This window comes from Larimichthys crocea, chromosome VIII (assembly GCF_000972845.2).
Source record: "Larimichthys crocea isolate SSNF chromosome VIII, L_crocea_2.0, whole genome shotgun sequence".
Classification (NCBI taxonomy): Eukaryota; Metazoa; Chordata; class Actinopteri; family Sciaenidae; genus Larimichthys; species Larimichthys crocea.
Genome location: NC_040018.1, coordinates 32924670 through 32940171, shown reverse-complemented (window position 1 = coordinate 32940171; position 15502 = coordinate 32924670). Strand labels below are relative to the sequence as shown.

At 45.7% G+C, this 15502-nt stretch overlaps 1 protein-coding gene across 1 annotated transcript in view; it reads right to left on the bottom strand.

Annotated features, from left to right (window-relative positions):
- LOC113746318 (SH3 and multiple ankyrin repeat domains protein 3-like) overlaps positions 1-15502 on the bottom strand; it is a 93258-nt gene that overhangs the window by 13400 nt on the left and 64356 nt on the right. Inside the window, exons 4-8 of the mRNA XM_027281389.1 lie at positions 15389-15460; positions 12212-12320; positions 6006-6157; positions 4184-4282; positions 1778-1894 (exon numbers count right to left, since the gene is read on the bottom strand). Coding sequence (XP_027137190.1) covers positions 1778-1894; positions 4184-4282; positions 6006-6157; positions 12212-12320; positions 15389-15460 — 549 coding nt within the window. The remainder of the gene's footprint in view (positions 1-1777; positions 1895-4183; positions 4283-6005; positions 6158-12211; positions 12321-15388; positions 15461-15502) is intronic.

Genomic DNA, 15502 nt, shown 5'->3' with positions numbered 1-15502 from the left:
TATGACGTTAATACACATGTAGTGTTGTAACGTTCTAGTGGCATTCGTGGTAAAGAAGCAACACGTTGCCCAGTGAAAGAGCGTGGCTCGATGATTTTAATGGACAACAAAGGAGCTCTACGGCAGAGCAGATAAAAAATCTGACTTTGGATCCACTGACAGTCCTTTGTTAGTTTGTATAATCCACTGATGGTTGGTTTGTCCTCTAAAGAGCCACAATTCACCCCAAGACAGCTGTTTGGTCGAAGATAACGAGGTTTGTACAAACACCAAATATTGAGTTGAGACGTAGAAATGTAAAGAAAAGGTGTATGACAGACTATTAAACATAAAGTAACGAACATGAGACTTGTTAATGATGCAGCTATAACCTGAAGCTCTGTCAGAAAACGGTCACACACTTTATCTATTAATTGCAATTAGAGGTAGACGGTGACTCGACGGCGTGGTTATACTTCTGGGGATTCTCCGAGCTGCCGCATCAGAGCGTCAAATATATACGAGCAAGATAAATAAGATGCAAGGAGAGTTTAAAATAATTCATCCCATGGGGGAAAGGAACAAAGAGCCTGCAGAGATCTGTACCAACAGAGGAGAAGTGAAGGAGGTGGAGGCAGTCTGAAGATGAACACAGAGCTTTCTGTGACGTATGTCTGTGTTCTTTAAAGGTTTCACAGATGTTCACCTGAACATCGCACAGATCTCGAACGAGAGCAGCTGACTTTGATTTATGTTTGCCTGTTGTTAACGTGCATCCCCGTATGATACAGTGTTACTGTGAGAAGCTGCTTTGAACAGGCTGTGCTGATGACGCACAGCTGGACCCAACAGAAAATAAACGACTTGATTAAAGACTCATATTTGAGTCACATGTCTGCCTTCTTTATTAGACTGAGAACTAAAACAGTTTCTTCTTCAGGTACGGAGAAATCAAACAGACTCAGGTATGTCTTTGAAGTATTAATTCTCATCCCATCTGTAGGTTGTAGCTACGACACACTGGACGTTCAACCATCAACATCTGACTCAAAATAAAACATCCTGCGTATCAATATATCATTTTTATATCAAAGGAATCAGATGTGCTGAAAATCCCCCTACAGACAGTTTATATATTGTCTTTATAACAACTCAACTGTTTCACTTTGTAGATCCTGACCAAACATTAACCACGATGTTGTAATATCACAACACAGTAGTTGAATGTTGCAAAGAATCTTAAACTGTCTGTAGGCTGATGATCCAAATAAACTGCAGAACGTTTGTGTGAAGCTTCTCAGTCGTCCAGCTCCAGCTTTCTCAGAGAAGGGTTCATTCTGGGGCAACTGGACTTGACGGTAGATCCGTGAAGGCGCTTGACCTCTCGTCCAAGAAGCTTCTTCAGTTCTGGACGCCTTCACGTCATCTACCACCAGGTCCAGCTGCCACAGACTGAACCCTGAAAGCACAAATAAACCACCAAATGTCCGACTGAGCAGAAAGGTTTGACAGCTGATGCCGTCTACAGTGAATCACCCCGGAAACAGGTTTGAATTCCACATTAATCCTTCAGTATATTTTATTTCAGTCTTCATGCCGTGTTTGTGTTCGTGATGTTGTACTTTTCTTCTCAGGCTGCAGTTTGTTGCTCCACATTTCTCCCACGTTTCACAACACATTTGACAGAACTGGCTTAACTAACTTAAAATAGCACCAGGTCAATCCGATAGTGGTATGTGCTCTCATTCACATTGTGCACACACACACACACACACACACACCCCTCCCCCAGACTCACCTGGTTGTATAGGGCACAGATGTGTAGAGCAGTGTTTCCCGAGGCGTTCTGGGCGCTCATGTCTGCTCCATAGAACAGCAGATGCTCCAGGTGCTGAACATGGCCGTGACGGCAAGCCTGCAAACACACACACACACACACACACACACACATTAACACACACACACACATTAACACACACAGTTCACTGTCAAAGCCTTAAACACGTCCACGTGATTGTAGTTGCAGTAAGAGGCGCTTGACACTAGATGTCAGTGTGCTGCAGAGGAGATAACATCGAGATGAGCTGCTGTACCCTCAGTTTGAACCCAGGCATCAAAACATGAAGGATGCATGAGTGTGTGTGTGTGTGTGTGTGTGTGTGTGTGTGTGTGTGTGTTTGTGTGAGAGGGAAAGCATCAAGAAATGTACGATTTCTCAATTTAATCTGCCGAGGCAGAGCGTGACAGACAATTACAAGCAGAGGCTGAGCAGGAAGTTTCTGTTTTTATGAACCAATTTCCTCCACAAACGGCGTTAATGTTTGAATCTGTGGTGACAGAGGCCAGTTTAGTGCGAAGAAGGAGGAAGAGGAGGAAGACGAGGGGTATTCTGAAATGGTCTATTTACACTGAGACTTATTTCAGAGACGGACAATAACACGAATGACTTCTTATCACCCAAAGCAGGTTAGAGTAACAAAAGTCTTTCATCATGGAGAGAGGAAGCGTCACTGAAGCAGGAAACAGTTCAGAAGCTTCATCTGTCTCATATATTAACAATATGTTAATAGCAAAAATAATAATCAGTAAGGAAACTCCTCATATGTCATATAAACGGTGCTTCACTCAACTCCAACAAGACGTTTGTACATGTAGCGATTAGGTCATAATATCCCCGATCACAGTGTTCGTTTAGTTTTGAATGTTTTGACAAATACATCTCAGTATGTTCAAGGACCAGTGTGTAGATCTCAACCCCCTCACCTCACCCTCTGCTTATAAGAGAAACTATGGGGGCCACATCTGTCTACATCAATCTACACTGACTCACGGAGACTACGTCCAGGTTTTAGACAGTCTGCGGGGACGTCACAGAGACTACATCCAGGTTTTAGACAGTCTGCGGGGACGTCTCGGAGACTACGTCCAGGTTTTAGGACAGTCTCTGGGAGCCGGGACTACTCCATGTTTTAGGACAGTCTGTCGGGGAGGACGACAGAGGACATCCGCTCAGGTTTTAGACAGTCTTCGGGGACGTCCGGGACTACGTCAGGTTTTAGACAGTCTGCGGGGAATCACGGGATACATCCAGGTTTTAGACAGTCTGCGGGGACGTCACGGAGACTACTCAGGTTTAGACAGTCGGCGGGGACGTCACGGAGACTACGTCCAGGTTTTAGACAGTCTGCGGGACGTCACGAGAGACTACTCCAGGTTTTAGACAGTCTGCGGGACGTCACAGGACTAGTCAGTGTTAGACAGATCTGCGGGGACTCACGGAGGATACGTTCAGGTTTTTAGACAGTCTGCGGGGACGTCACGGGAGACTACATCCAGGTTTTAGACAGTCTGCGGGGACGTCACGGAGACTACATCCAGGTTTTAGACAGTCGCGGGGACGTCACGGAGGACTAGTCCAGGTTTTAGACAGTGCGGGGACGTCACGGAGACTACGTCCATGTTTTAGACCAGTCTGCAGGGACGTCACAGAGATCTACGTCCAGGTTTTAGACAGTCTGCGGGGACGTCACGGAGACTACATTCAGGTTTTAGACAGTCTGTGGTGACGTCACGGAGACTACGTCCAGGTTTGTCTGCGGGGACGTCACAGAGACTACGTCCTGGTTTTAGACAGTCTGCGGGGACGTCACAGAGACTACGTTCAGGTTTTAGACAGTCTGTGGGGCATCACTAGACAAGTATTTAGACAGTCTGCGGGACGTCACGAACTCGTCAGGTTTTAGCAGTCTGCGGGGAGTCCGGAGACTACGTCCAGGGTTTGTCTGCGGGACGTCACACGAGACTACGTCCAGTTTTAGACAGTCTGCTGGGGGACGTCACGGAGACTACGTCCAGGTTTTGACAGTCTGCGGGGACGTCACGGAGACTACGTCCAGGTTTTATGACAGTCTGGGGGACGTCACGGAGACTACGTCCAGGTTTTAGACAGTCTGCGGGGACGTTCACGGGACTACGTCCTGGTTTCTGCAGTCCGGGGCCGTCACGGAGACTACGTCACCCTGGTTTTAGAAGTTGTGGGCGTCACGGAGAGCAGTCTGGTTGACGTTGGGGTCGCACAGAGGACTACGTCCAGGTGTTAGACGTCTGCGTGGACGTGGTGTGTTTAACCTGGTGAATCGTGGTGTGGTGTGTGTGTGTGTTGTGTGTGTGTGTGTGTGTGTGTGTGTGTGTGTGTGTTGTTTACCTGGTGGACTTCATGCCAGCCGTTCTCGTCCTGGCAGCAGACGAAGGCGTGGTGGTTCAGCAGGGCTCGCAGCAGCCCGGGTCGCCTCCCACCACCACGCTGTGATACGCAGAGTCAGACCACGGCTGTCCTTGTAGTCTGGTGATGCTCCCAACTCCAAGGGTCTGAGGAGGGACAGGTGTGTGTGTGAGGAGGTATGAATGATAAACAAGGTGGATCGTCGAGGTGTGTGTCCATCTAGAGTTCTGTCTTAACTCAGATTTGTAAGTTGTGCTAGAATCGTCTCTTTATTGCAGGATATCATAATAACCATCATCATTATCATATAATACATTCATTTCTTCTTTTTTGAGATAAATGTTACAAAGTGCTTCAAGCGTCACACAAGACAAAGCAGAAGTGAACTCATATCAAAGCTGACAGAAGTTGAAAACGATAATTGAAGATATAAAAAACCGAAAATATTAAACTGTGTCTGCATGAACCCAGAGAGATGCCAAAAGGTGAAACTGGTTCTGCTCGTCATCTATTTATCGTCTCGTCATGATGTCAAAGAAACATCCTGTAACTTTCCTCTGGATGGTCTGTGACCTCCTGTTGATCCACACTGACCTGTGATCAGCTGAACGGTGTCTCTGTCATTCGTACGTCTGTTCTCACACTATGTAACTTTGGGCTCCGGTCGGGAAGAAGTACGTAACGCTTTACGGCACTAAGTCACACAGCACGCAACTTATTCACTGATTCTGGTGAAACTGGATCTATTTTATGGAGGAAATGTTTTCTGGTTTTCCCTCTGATGTCCTCCGGCTGCTCCGCCTCAACTCTCTGTGATTTACAGAAGTTTATGATGGACAGTGAAGTAACTGCTGACAGCTGTAGCGCTGCTGTTAGTCATGTTAGCTCAGTTGTTAGCTGCTGTTAGCTCATGTTAGCTCCTCTGTTAGCCGCTGTTAGCTCCTGTTTAGCTCAGTCTGTTAGCTGCTGTTAGACGCTGTTAGCTCAGTCTGTTAGCTGCTGTTAGCTCTTTAGCTACAGTCTGTTAGCTGCTGTTAGCTATTTAGCTCAGTCTGTTAGCTGCTGTTAGCTCATGTTAGCTCAGCTCTGTTAGCTGCTGTTGCTGATGTTTTGCTCAGTCTTTAGTGCTGTTAGTCATGTTAGCAGTCTAGTCTGTTAGTGCTGTTAGTGCCTGTTAGCTCTGTAGCTCGTTTTAGCTGCTGTTAGCTCATGTAGCTCAGTTTGTTAGTGCTGTTGAGTCCATGTTAGCTCAGTCTGTTAGCTGCTGTTCATGTTACTCAGTTGTTAGCTGCTGTTAGCTCATGTTAGCTCAGTCTGTTAGCTGCGTTAGCCTGTTAGCTCATTCTGTTAGCTGCTGTTAGCTATGTTAGCTCAGTCTGTTAGCTGTGTGCTCTGTTAGCTCAGTTTGTTCGCTTAGCTGTCTGTGTAGCTCATGTTAGCTTTCAGTCTGTTATGTGTTAGCTCCTGTTAGCTGCTGTTAGCTCATGTTAGCTCAGTCTGTTAGCTGCTGTTAGCTCATGTTAGCTCAGTCTGTTAGCTGCTGTTAGCTCAGTTTGTTCAACCTCTATGGACATGATGGCAGAGGAGAAGAGAGTGAAGAGGACGCTGACGGAGGAAGCTAAGAAGAGAAAAGGAGAGAGTGAGCGAGCAAGAAGCCGCCGGACAAGAGTAAATGTGGGACTGACTTTTAGTGGTTGGTGAGATAAAAGCCTGTGTTCATCAATGCACATGTGAGCAGAAGGTGGAGGAGGATGGAGGAGGATGGAGGAGGTGGAGGAGGATGGAGGAGAGCAGCCTCTTTTACCTTGAGTGTAATCTGATTCTTGGACCGTGCGGCTTTATGGAGGGAAGTCATGCCGTCTTTGGCTCTGAAGTCCAGGTGAGCTCCTCCGTTCTTCAGCACCTTGATAATCTCCACCACATTGTCCAGGTGAGCTGCAAATGTCAGCGGGCTCTCTGCAAACAGAAGCAAACAGAAAATGTTGGATATCTGTGTTGGACACGCAGCAGAGCTCAGATGTTGTAAAGATGAAAACACCTCCATCAGGTTTGTTTTTAATTCTTAAAGTAGATAAAGTCATGGAACGGCGGCGTGGGACACGACTCCAGGGACTGAAGCACAAGATGTGACACAGTTTGTTTTCTTTTGGGGACCAGTCTGCCTGCATCTCTCTGTTTAACTTCACAGCGAACAATTACAGCTTCAGTCACAGGACACAGAGCATTAATATCCAGACATCGAACCTGCGGGCTGTCTTAGACATCACCAGGTAAGATGCGTTTGTTCATTTATTTTATGTACACAGAAAAAATTATGAGCAGAAGATCCTGAGCCCGGTCTGAGACACGGTTCACATCAGGCTTAACTGGTGTTTCCATGATCCAGCAGACTGACCCAGAGTCTGTGGAGTGAAACTGAGCCTGAAACATGCAGACTGTCTAAAACCAGGACGTAGTCTCCCTGACGTCCCCACAGACTGTCTAAAACCTGGACGTAGTCTCTGTGACGTCCCCGCAGACTGTCTAAAACCTGGACGAAGTCTCTGTGATGTCCCCACAGACTGTCTAAAACCTGGACATAGTCTCCGTGACGTCCCCACGGACTGTCTTAAACCTGGACGTAGTCTCCCTGACGTCCCCGCAGACTGTCTAAAACCTGGACAAAGTCTCCCTGACGTCCCCGCAGACTGTCTAAAACCTGAACGTAGTCTCCATGACGTCCCCGCAGACTGTCTTAAACCTGGACGTCTGAACACTCTGAGCTGCGTGGGGAAGAGGATCTACTCTGAGGTTGTCTCCTGCAGTGTTAGTCTCTTCACCGTGGTTAAGTGGTCGGTGTTCATGTTGGAATGACACTGACCTCACCTCCCACAATGATCTAAAAGGTGGATGCTCCAGATTTGAAATGAGCTGCTCCACATAACGTGTGAATGTGAATGAGGTTAGGCTGAAGACGAGGCGGCGGCCTGCCCGGCACGTCTGGTGCTGAAGAAAACTTCACGACACTCTTCGGCTTTCTTTGGGTTTTTTAACGGATCTTCACTGACGTGAATCAGGCTGAGAAAATAAAAGCAGGTCAATTGTCTGTCTCAGCTAATGAGAGTAATGAAACGTTGCTGTGATTAAGACATCGTTCGAAACGAGGTCATCAAAACAAGACACTCAGAGACAATTGATGTGTCCTAATTTCAACGTATTCTACAGCCTTAAATGTTTTACAGTGTACTGTGAGGAAACAGGAAGTCACACATATTTATGTTTAATACTGAACTGAAGTCTGTTAAACCTCAGCGCGTTACAATCTAACTTCTTTTATTTATGTTTGACCATTTGCATGGTTTATTAATTTATTCAGGAATTAGGAAGGAGCATTTACAGGTTCATATTTACTGCAACTCAATAATTTAACTGTGACTCATTTATATAACTTCTTATCAGTTTGTAGTATCTGAGAACTGTTTTGTCTCGCTCGTGTGTGTGGAGAGTTTCTTCTCTTCTTCTTTTTCTTAATGATTCTCTCCTATAAAAGTAGAAATGAACAATAGTTTTGTAACGATTTGTTCTCATGTTGAAGCAAAAAAACAGTTTAACCCTTTACAGGGCACTCTTTGAAATACAAACCCTGGAGTGTTTTTGGTAGATATAAGAAGAAAAGTTTCAGTTTCAGGCTGCAAATCAAAGAAGTCACTCGCCCACCTATGGTCAAAAAAATATATGGAACATTTTAAATTAACAATCAGATTTAAGTCTTACAGACGTTGCATCACTACAGTGCACAAAATGTTAGAGTTAGCCGAGTGGTTGAGCGCCAAAGCTGAGGCTTCTGTTCAGTGGAAACCGACACTCTGCATGTGAGACAGGATCCTACACCATGTCAGAGTCGTGCTCAACATACTTCAAACATGCCTAAAATGAGTGTGAGACAGCTGATGACACAGGGAACTGCACTGCACACTGAGGCGTTCAATCGCTGAGTGTCTGTTCAGATATTAGAGAAATAAATCACTTGAATTGCTGCAATTTGGCTCCCAGCAGCACTCTCGGATGGAAAAGACTTCTCAGTCAGACTGAATGATGCTTTTTGTTGCAGCCGCCTCATCCCATGTTTCAAAGATAAATGGACGATCACACAAATCACCGGTCACATTAGCACACTGAAGGCAGAGGCTGCCATGCACGGTGCGATCCTGTCCAAAGCTGAACCATACGCCGACGTCGGAGCCATCAGGAGCAGGTTATGGTTCAGTATGTTACTCAAGGGGGAGCCAGCGACCTGCTGAACCATCTGAGACCTCCATGCAGGACACTGACACCGTCTGTAACATGAGGTCGGCTGGTCATTCTCTGTGTCTGAAATCTGCTTCATACATTTCATCTGATGATCTCAGGACGAGTAAAATGTGAGTTTCTATGAGACCAAATCAAGATGCACCTACAGCTTCATAGACGAGCCTGTGTGTGGAAGCTCTTTCTCTGACTGTACGATCAGCAGCTTCTTCTGAGGGGCTGAAAACGAGTCTTGATGAGTGTTTGTATTTTCTTTTGTTAATCAGTTAATAAGCTTGAACTGGACAGCTGAAATCAACAGCTCCCGATCCACAGAAACACCTCTCCTCCATCAGCCAGCCGTTCATTTAACAAAGCCCGTTAGGACAGCCTCAACTCTCTGCTTAATAAGCCTTTCTGCTCTCAGCTCCACCTTCATTAGCCCCATCAGGTCTGTCCACTCAACACTGGCTGTGTTCAGAGCGGCTGGACTGCTGAGATACACTCGACATATTCATTAAACCGTCATAAATAAACATAATCGTCATTGTGAACACTCAGGTAAAGCGGCTGCTGAATGACTGTAACGAGCCGCTTTACATGATCGCTGCGAGTTACTCCACGATCCCATAATCCCCTTCTTCTTTTGTTCATTTAAAGATAAAACAGGAAGTTTCCTTCCTCACAGAGAGCTCTTCCTCGGGACGGCTGAACCTCGCGTGGTTCTCGGTGATACGAGCTCTTCAGAAGAACCGACGCCTTGAGACTTTCTGACTCCTGTTCCCATCGAGCGATCATTAGAAGGTCGCAGACTTTAACACGTGACCTGATTCAGGGACGAGCTAACAGAATCTGGATGTTTTAAAGAAACCTTGAAAACCACATCATGCTGTCACAAATTAGACTAAACACGCCGCTGTCCTATGAGCAGAGAGATTACTTTGATTACTTTATATAAATACATGTACACATATGTATCCACCAATCCTTCATTTAAACCTTTGAGCCTTAAACGTATGATAACTGAAGTCTGGGAGCAGCAGTATGTTGGTGGTAGGTTTATATTAATAATTAATTAGTAATATTTAAGTTGAAGCTGTCAGCAAACAGTTCTTGTGTTTCTAAATGTTCTTCAACTCCTGAGGGAAATATCTGCCTCTCATAAAACTATTGATTGGAGCCACTTTAATGATAATTGTGGTTTAATTAGACGTCTCTCATTTTCTATTCATTTAGCCGGATTATCGTCCTCTAATGAAGCTCAGCGCAAGATCAATCAGGAAGAAACTCGTCTCCTTATTAACGAGCTCTTTGTGGGCGGTGACTCGCTCCGTTAGACCAACCAGATCTGGCCCGTCGTTGCCGTCACCTCCACTTCATCATATCCAGCGCTCACGTTGAGCTCGCTCCTCATCAGGTCCAGATCTCACCTGAAAGGTCAGTGATAATCCCTCATGGTGAGGACGCAGGTCCACAGTCTGGATGCTCGATCAAAGCTGGAGCAGTGATGAGCAGGATTATCCTGGCGAGACATCATCTCACTGCTCGTGATGATCAACATCGTTAATACACCTGTCCGCTTGCATGATCTCTGTCTGTTTTACGACGTTGTTAAAGTGAGAGTGTTCATCATGTTCTGTGAGCTCGGTCCGTCTCGGTCCATCGAGGCCTCCACTGAGAGAGATGCATGTGTTCTTTCTGCAACAATATCTGGTGTTAATTGCAGGTGTGAGCTCCACAGCAAATTAAGTCAAGAGTACAAGTGAGTGCATGTGCATGTTTGGAGATAATACGCTGTAATTCTTGCCAGGTTGGACTCTCCCCAGACAGACCTCCAAGCGGGCCGAGGAGGACTTAGAACTGCAATCCTGGCCTGGCGAACGCTGCAGCAAACACCTGCTCACTTCGTCTTTATGGAACATTTGTGAGCTGTGCTGAGAACACACTGACACTGGGACGCAGCTCATTACTCCGGCGCTGGCTTCACTTCAGTTTGCTTGTGTGAGAGAAACGTAGAGCCAAGTCCAAACAAACAAACTCCTTCAGCGCCGCCCAGAGGGCGACGTCCTCCACCAACAGGATGCTGCCTCTCTGAACTCCTGCACATCAGTGATGTCTGACGGTCCAAGCTGCTGTCACCGCACTGTCTTTCAAATGATACAGACAGTCACAGTTTATGCTCTCAGGTTTTCACACATCTGCCTCTTAAACTGTTGCCACTTCAATTTAATCAAGGTGAATGCAATTTTTTTTGTGCATCAAAAAACTTGTTGGTTACTTCGATTAATCCGGCGACCTCCCCGTCGACAGTTTAAAAGGAGTTTAAACCTCATCAGCTCTGCAGTGCATCTGAATCATCAGCAGGAGAAAAGTGTTGTTGTGAGGCAGTAATAAGAACAGTGGTGTGCAGTAAAACACTGTATCACTGCGGCGTCTTGTTATTTGGCAGAGCCTGATCCTGCTGCTCTGTTTCAGGCGGTTTGGATCCGGTCTAACTGACCTCAGTAAACTTTCTCCTTACTGTGGTTAGATGTGTTATGTGCTAACAGATTGATTTTTAAGTGTTCAAGTGACCCATACTCCAGTATTCGACCCAACAATGACCAGGTTTGAGGTTTTATTGATGTTTTAAAGTCCTGGACCGGGTTGGAGCACAGCCTCTGAGACCAACAGGGAATAACGTTACATCACCGAGGTGATTTACAGACTTTATGATGGATTTAGGATTGATAAGTAGCGACCTGTTAAATGTGGTTAGCTCGGTCAGCCATGTAGCTAACTGAACTGACTCAGCCCGGGATGCCAGGAGCCAAACCCGGCAAGAAAACCAGCTGATAGACTGCTGTGTTCACTGTTAGACTGGACACTGGCGGTTCAGAGGTTCTGTCGCTGTGTTCACTGTTAGACTGGACACTGCCGGTTCAGAGGTTCTGTCGCTGTGTTCACTGTTAGAATGGACACTGCCGGTTCAGATGTTCTGTTACTGTGTTCACTGTTGGACTGGACACTGCTGGTTCAGATGTTCTGTTACTGTGTTCACTGTTAGACTGGACACTGCTGGTTCAGAGGTTGGGTTCGGTCTGGCCGTGTTCACTGGAATGTAGACACTGACACCAGCTCACAGCACTAGCGGTGGGCTAACGTACACTAGTCACAGATATTAACACCAGTTAATATCTGTGACCAGCCTCCTCCATCCGTCCCAGTTTTTACAGGAAAGAATCTCTTCTCATGAACTCTGCTTTCTGTTTGATGAGTTTTGCATCATAACCATCTTCAAAATTTGGTTGAGAACAGCTAACAAACAGCACGGTACTAAGGAAGAGTCAGTTACACCTGAGCCACAACGTGGTCGACACACACTGTGACAACAACACATATCTGAGTTCAGGTCAGTTTACCACAGGTCTGTTTCAGATCAGCTCGAAGATTTCTGACCCCTGAAGACCTCCAGAGCCTCTAATGGGAGATTTGAACTAATTGCTGCCTCAGCTCTGGAAATATGACACGCACCTGTCTCTCATTACCTGTTCACCTACATACTGTACAAGTAACTCTAGACCTGAATCTAACCTGAGAGTCAACTGAGCCTGAGCAGGAGGCGACACATCTCCGCAATGACTCAGGACACGTGCTGCGGCCAACCACTCGTCATGGATATATATTATTGATGAACAGATGGGGAAGTTCATGTGTGCCATAAACTGATGGAGGTGTTTGTGCTTGTACACAGTGCAGCCTTACCACCGGTCTCGCTGTCATGGTAGTTTGGATCGAAGCCTCTCTCCAACAACTTGGACACTTTGTCCACCTGATTATGCTGGATGAGATCCATGAACTTCCTCAGATTGGCCTGCGCAAAACCAGAGAAGAGAGAGAGAGCTATTACAGCGAGAAGGAAAAGAACAAACGGTGGTGGGTGTGAGAGAGAAAGAGTCAGGACAGAGCTGCAAACGACTGAAATAGAAGTGCAGCTAGAGAAAGGTGTAGAGGGTCAAACATAACCGAGGGTGAAAAGTGGAAGTGTTTAGGAATACAGTGTGAAATTGAAGGAGACTCGCTGTTAAAGATGGAGGAATATGAGGAAGAATAAAAGGCTACTGAAACCAAGAAACGCAGGCGGGGGGTGACAGCGTGGCGACTGTGGGGAGTGAAATGGCTGCTGATTCCTCTCCTGTTCCTGCCTGCTTTCTTTCTTTCTTTCCAGGCCGCATGATAAAAATAGATAAGAGAGCAGCTCCCCGAAGGAGAGGAGAGAAAATGAGGAAGGAAGAATGAGATGGCAGAAGAAGGGAAAGACAATGGGTGGCAATAAAAGAACAGACTGAAAAGAAAAGGCACGAGAATAAATGAGGAGGAGAGAAAAGGCAGCGACGAGGGGTGGGAGTAGAGGAACAGGTAGGGATGTCCTGATCAACCCCCGATCCAACCCACCCAAGTTAAATATTGAGTATGATCCAATGCAGACTCAGGTTTTCAGCTTTTCTACCTCGTAGAGCAGTACAGAACTCAGGGTCAGTCAGTTCTGATTTCAGGAGGTTCATGTTCAGGTTCTGCAGCGTTGTCATGTTTAAGTTGCATTATAATTATTTTATACATATTGAAGCAGCATGGTCATTGTATCAACATCTGCACGGTGTGAGGTCAACGACTCCAATCATACAGAGAAAGCTATAATTCAACGTCATGGCAACAATATTTATTTTCAGTGACACTCTGAGAGCTGCATACAATAAAAAACAAGAAACCAAATAAATAAGAAAAGTCAAAGCAAAGTAAATGACATTAAACTCTATTATATCACATACTCAATTATAAATAAATAAAAAGTGCTTTAATAATAATAAAAAGTTATTGGCTGACTTGGCTGCAAACTTCTGGATTAAAAGCCGGTTTTCGGTCCGTCTATGAGTGACCTGTGCTCTAGAATAATCACTGTCAGAATCTGAAGCATTCAGTCCAATAACATTTGGAAAGTCTGAATTAAACTGAGCCTTGAGCATTTTGTTGAATAGTTACAGCTGAAGAGTGACAGAGCAGAGAGAAAGACAGAGAGCAGCAAATGGCCACAGTGCACAATGTACAGAGGTTCTGTCGCTGTGTTCACTGTTAGACTGGACACTGCTGGTTCAGAGGTTCTGTTACTTCATTGAGTTTGGGTGGTGTTGTTGTTTGCAGTGATTGATGTCAGACTGAATCATGATTATTATGCTAACATTACAGCTGGTGTAAAGAACAAAGATTTGATGATGAAGCTCGTATCAGTCCATCCAAAATCCATGAATCTGTTTGGAAACTTGCTGCTAAAAGACGTTTTAATCGTCTTTCTGCCAGCCTCAACGTAACAGTCTCACTGGTTTACTACTCACTAGGTTTATAGATACATTCTCTGCATGACTGAAGATGACAGGTAATGAAATGAAAAATCATTTGTATGGTTGAAACCAGGTGAGTTGGACCGCAGACACGGAGCGCTGCTGTTTTATCAACCGCGATGAGTCACTGCTGGTTCAATATCTGGAAATGTCAAGAGTTTACGTGCATGGCCCTGTGTGTTTTCATGCAAGGTTTTATTTAATGCAGCTGGTACGTCCCCTGTGTGTGTGTGTGTGTGTGTGTGTGTGTGTGTGTGTGTGTGTCTGCAGGCCTGGTGAATCAGAGTCTGGAGGACGGTGACCTCTCTCCCTCTCTAACCGTCTCTTTGCTGAAACAGGTTGGGGAAGGCAGGCTGGCAGTTGATTGGCTGTCTCACCGTGCGCTCCAACCAACCACAGAGCAGCAGACTGCACGACAAACAGGATCAGCTTCAAAAAAGTTGGGTCGGGCCCCAAAAAAACGATGAAGAGAAACAAATTAGAAATAGATATCTATTATAGAAGAGCCACGTTGTCTGACTAATGAGTTCCACAAAGAGTGTAAATGTGTGTGTGTGTGTGTGGGTGTGTGTGTGTGTGTGTGTGTGTGTGTGTGTGTGTGTGTGTGTGTGTGTGTGTGGGTGTGTGTGTGTTCAGTTCCCGGCTCCATGTTTTTGCCTTTTTCTATTCTCCATCCTCCGTCCTCTCTGCTTCCCTCTCCTGTCTTCAGATGTAGAATCAGAGCAGCTGTCAGACAGTTTCCCAGTGTGCCGCTAACAGAGAGCTGCCAGAGACACTTATGCTTTGGCTGCACTACAGGATTACAGTAGCTGTGGGACAGCAGCCCAGACTCACAGCCTTACACCACGACCAAGAGGCTCCGATATTACTGTAGAGATCCACTTCTGTTCATGTGGGAGGAGCAGAAGAAGAGAGACTTCCTCTGAGCGGCATGCAGACGTACAGAGGAACAGGTGAGCTTCACTGTGATGCATGCTGGGACGTCTTTTTGCAAAGAACCCCAAATAACCTGCAAAGCTACTGAAGACTGTAGATGATGTGGATAAAGTTTCCTGTGACATCCATCTGTCCGTCATTAGAGCAAACAGTCACCGTTACCTGCGTGAGTAACACGAGCAGACGCAAACGATCCTGATAAACTTTCATCTTTGCTGCTCGTGCAGCTCTCCAGTTTGTTTCCCACTAAAGACTGGAAGAAGATGAAGTGGAAGAAAAGCAGAGTCCTCTAACAAACGAGTGATTCAGCTTTTATTCAGCTCAGTGTCGCGTGTGTGTGTTTTCACTGTTTCCAGGAAGAAAATCAACGTGTGTGTGTGTTTGACGCTTTAGAAGATTTCCATCATGTTTTCACCGCGCGGTGTTAATTACAGGGTTCATGTGATGTACACAGGAAATGATGCATGCTGTTTGTTGTAAACTCCATGATGGGGCGTTGATTGAAACATTTGCATAACCAGTTTACGCTTACAGTCAAAGCTCGCACTTGTTTTTATTTTATTATTACGTGCTGTGAAGGACGACTAACGTTGATATTTCACGTTCTCACCTTCGTGTGAAGTTTGGCGATCTGCTTCTCGTCCACGTTGGGCTGCCTGTAGACTCGACTCTTGTAGCGGAACTGTTGAGTGAAAGACAAATTATTATTCAAGAGAAACAAAGA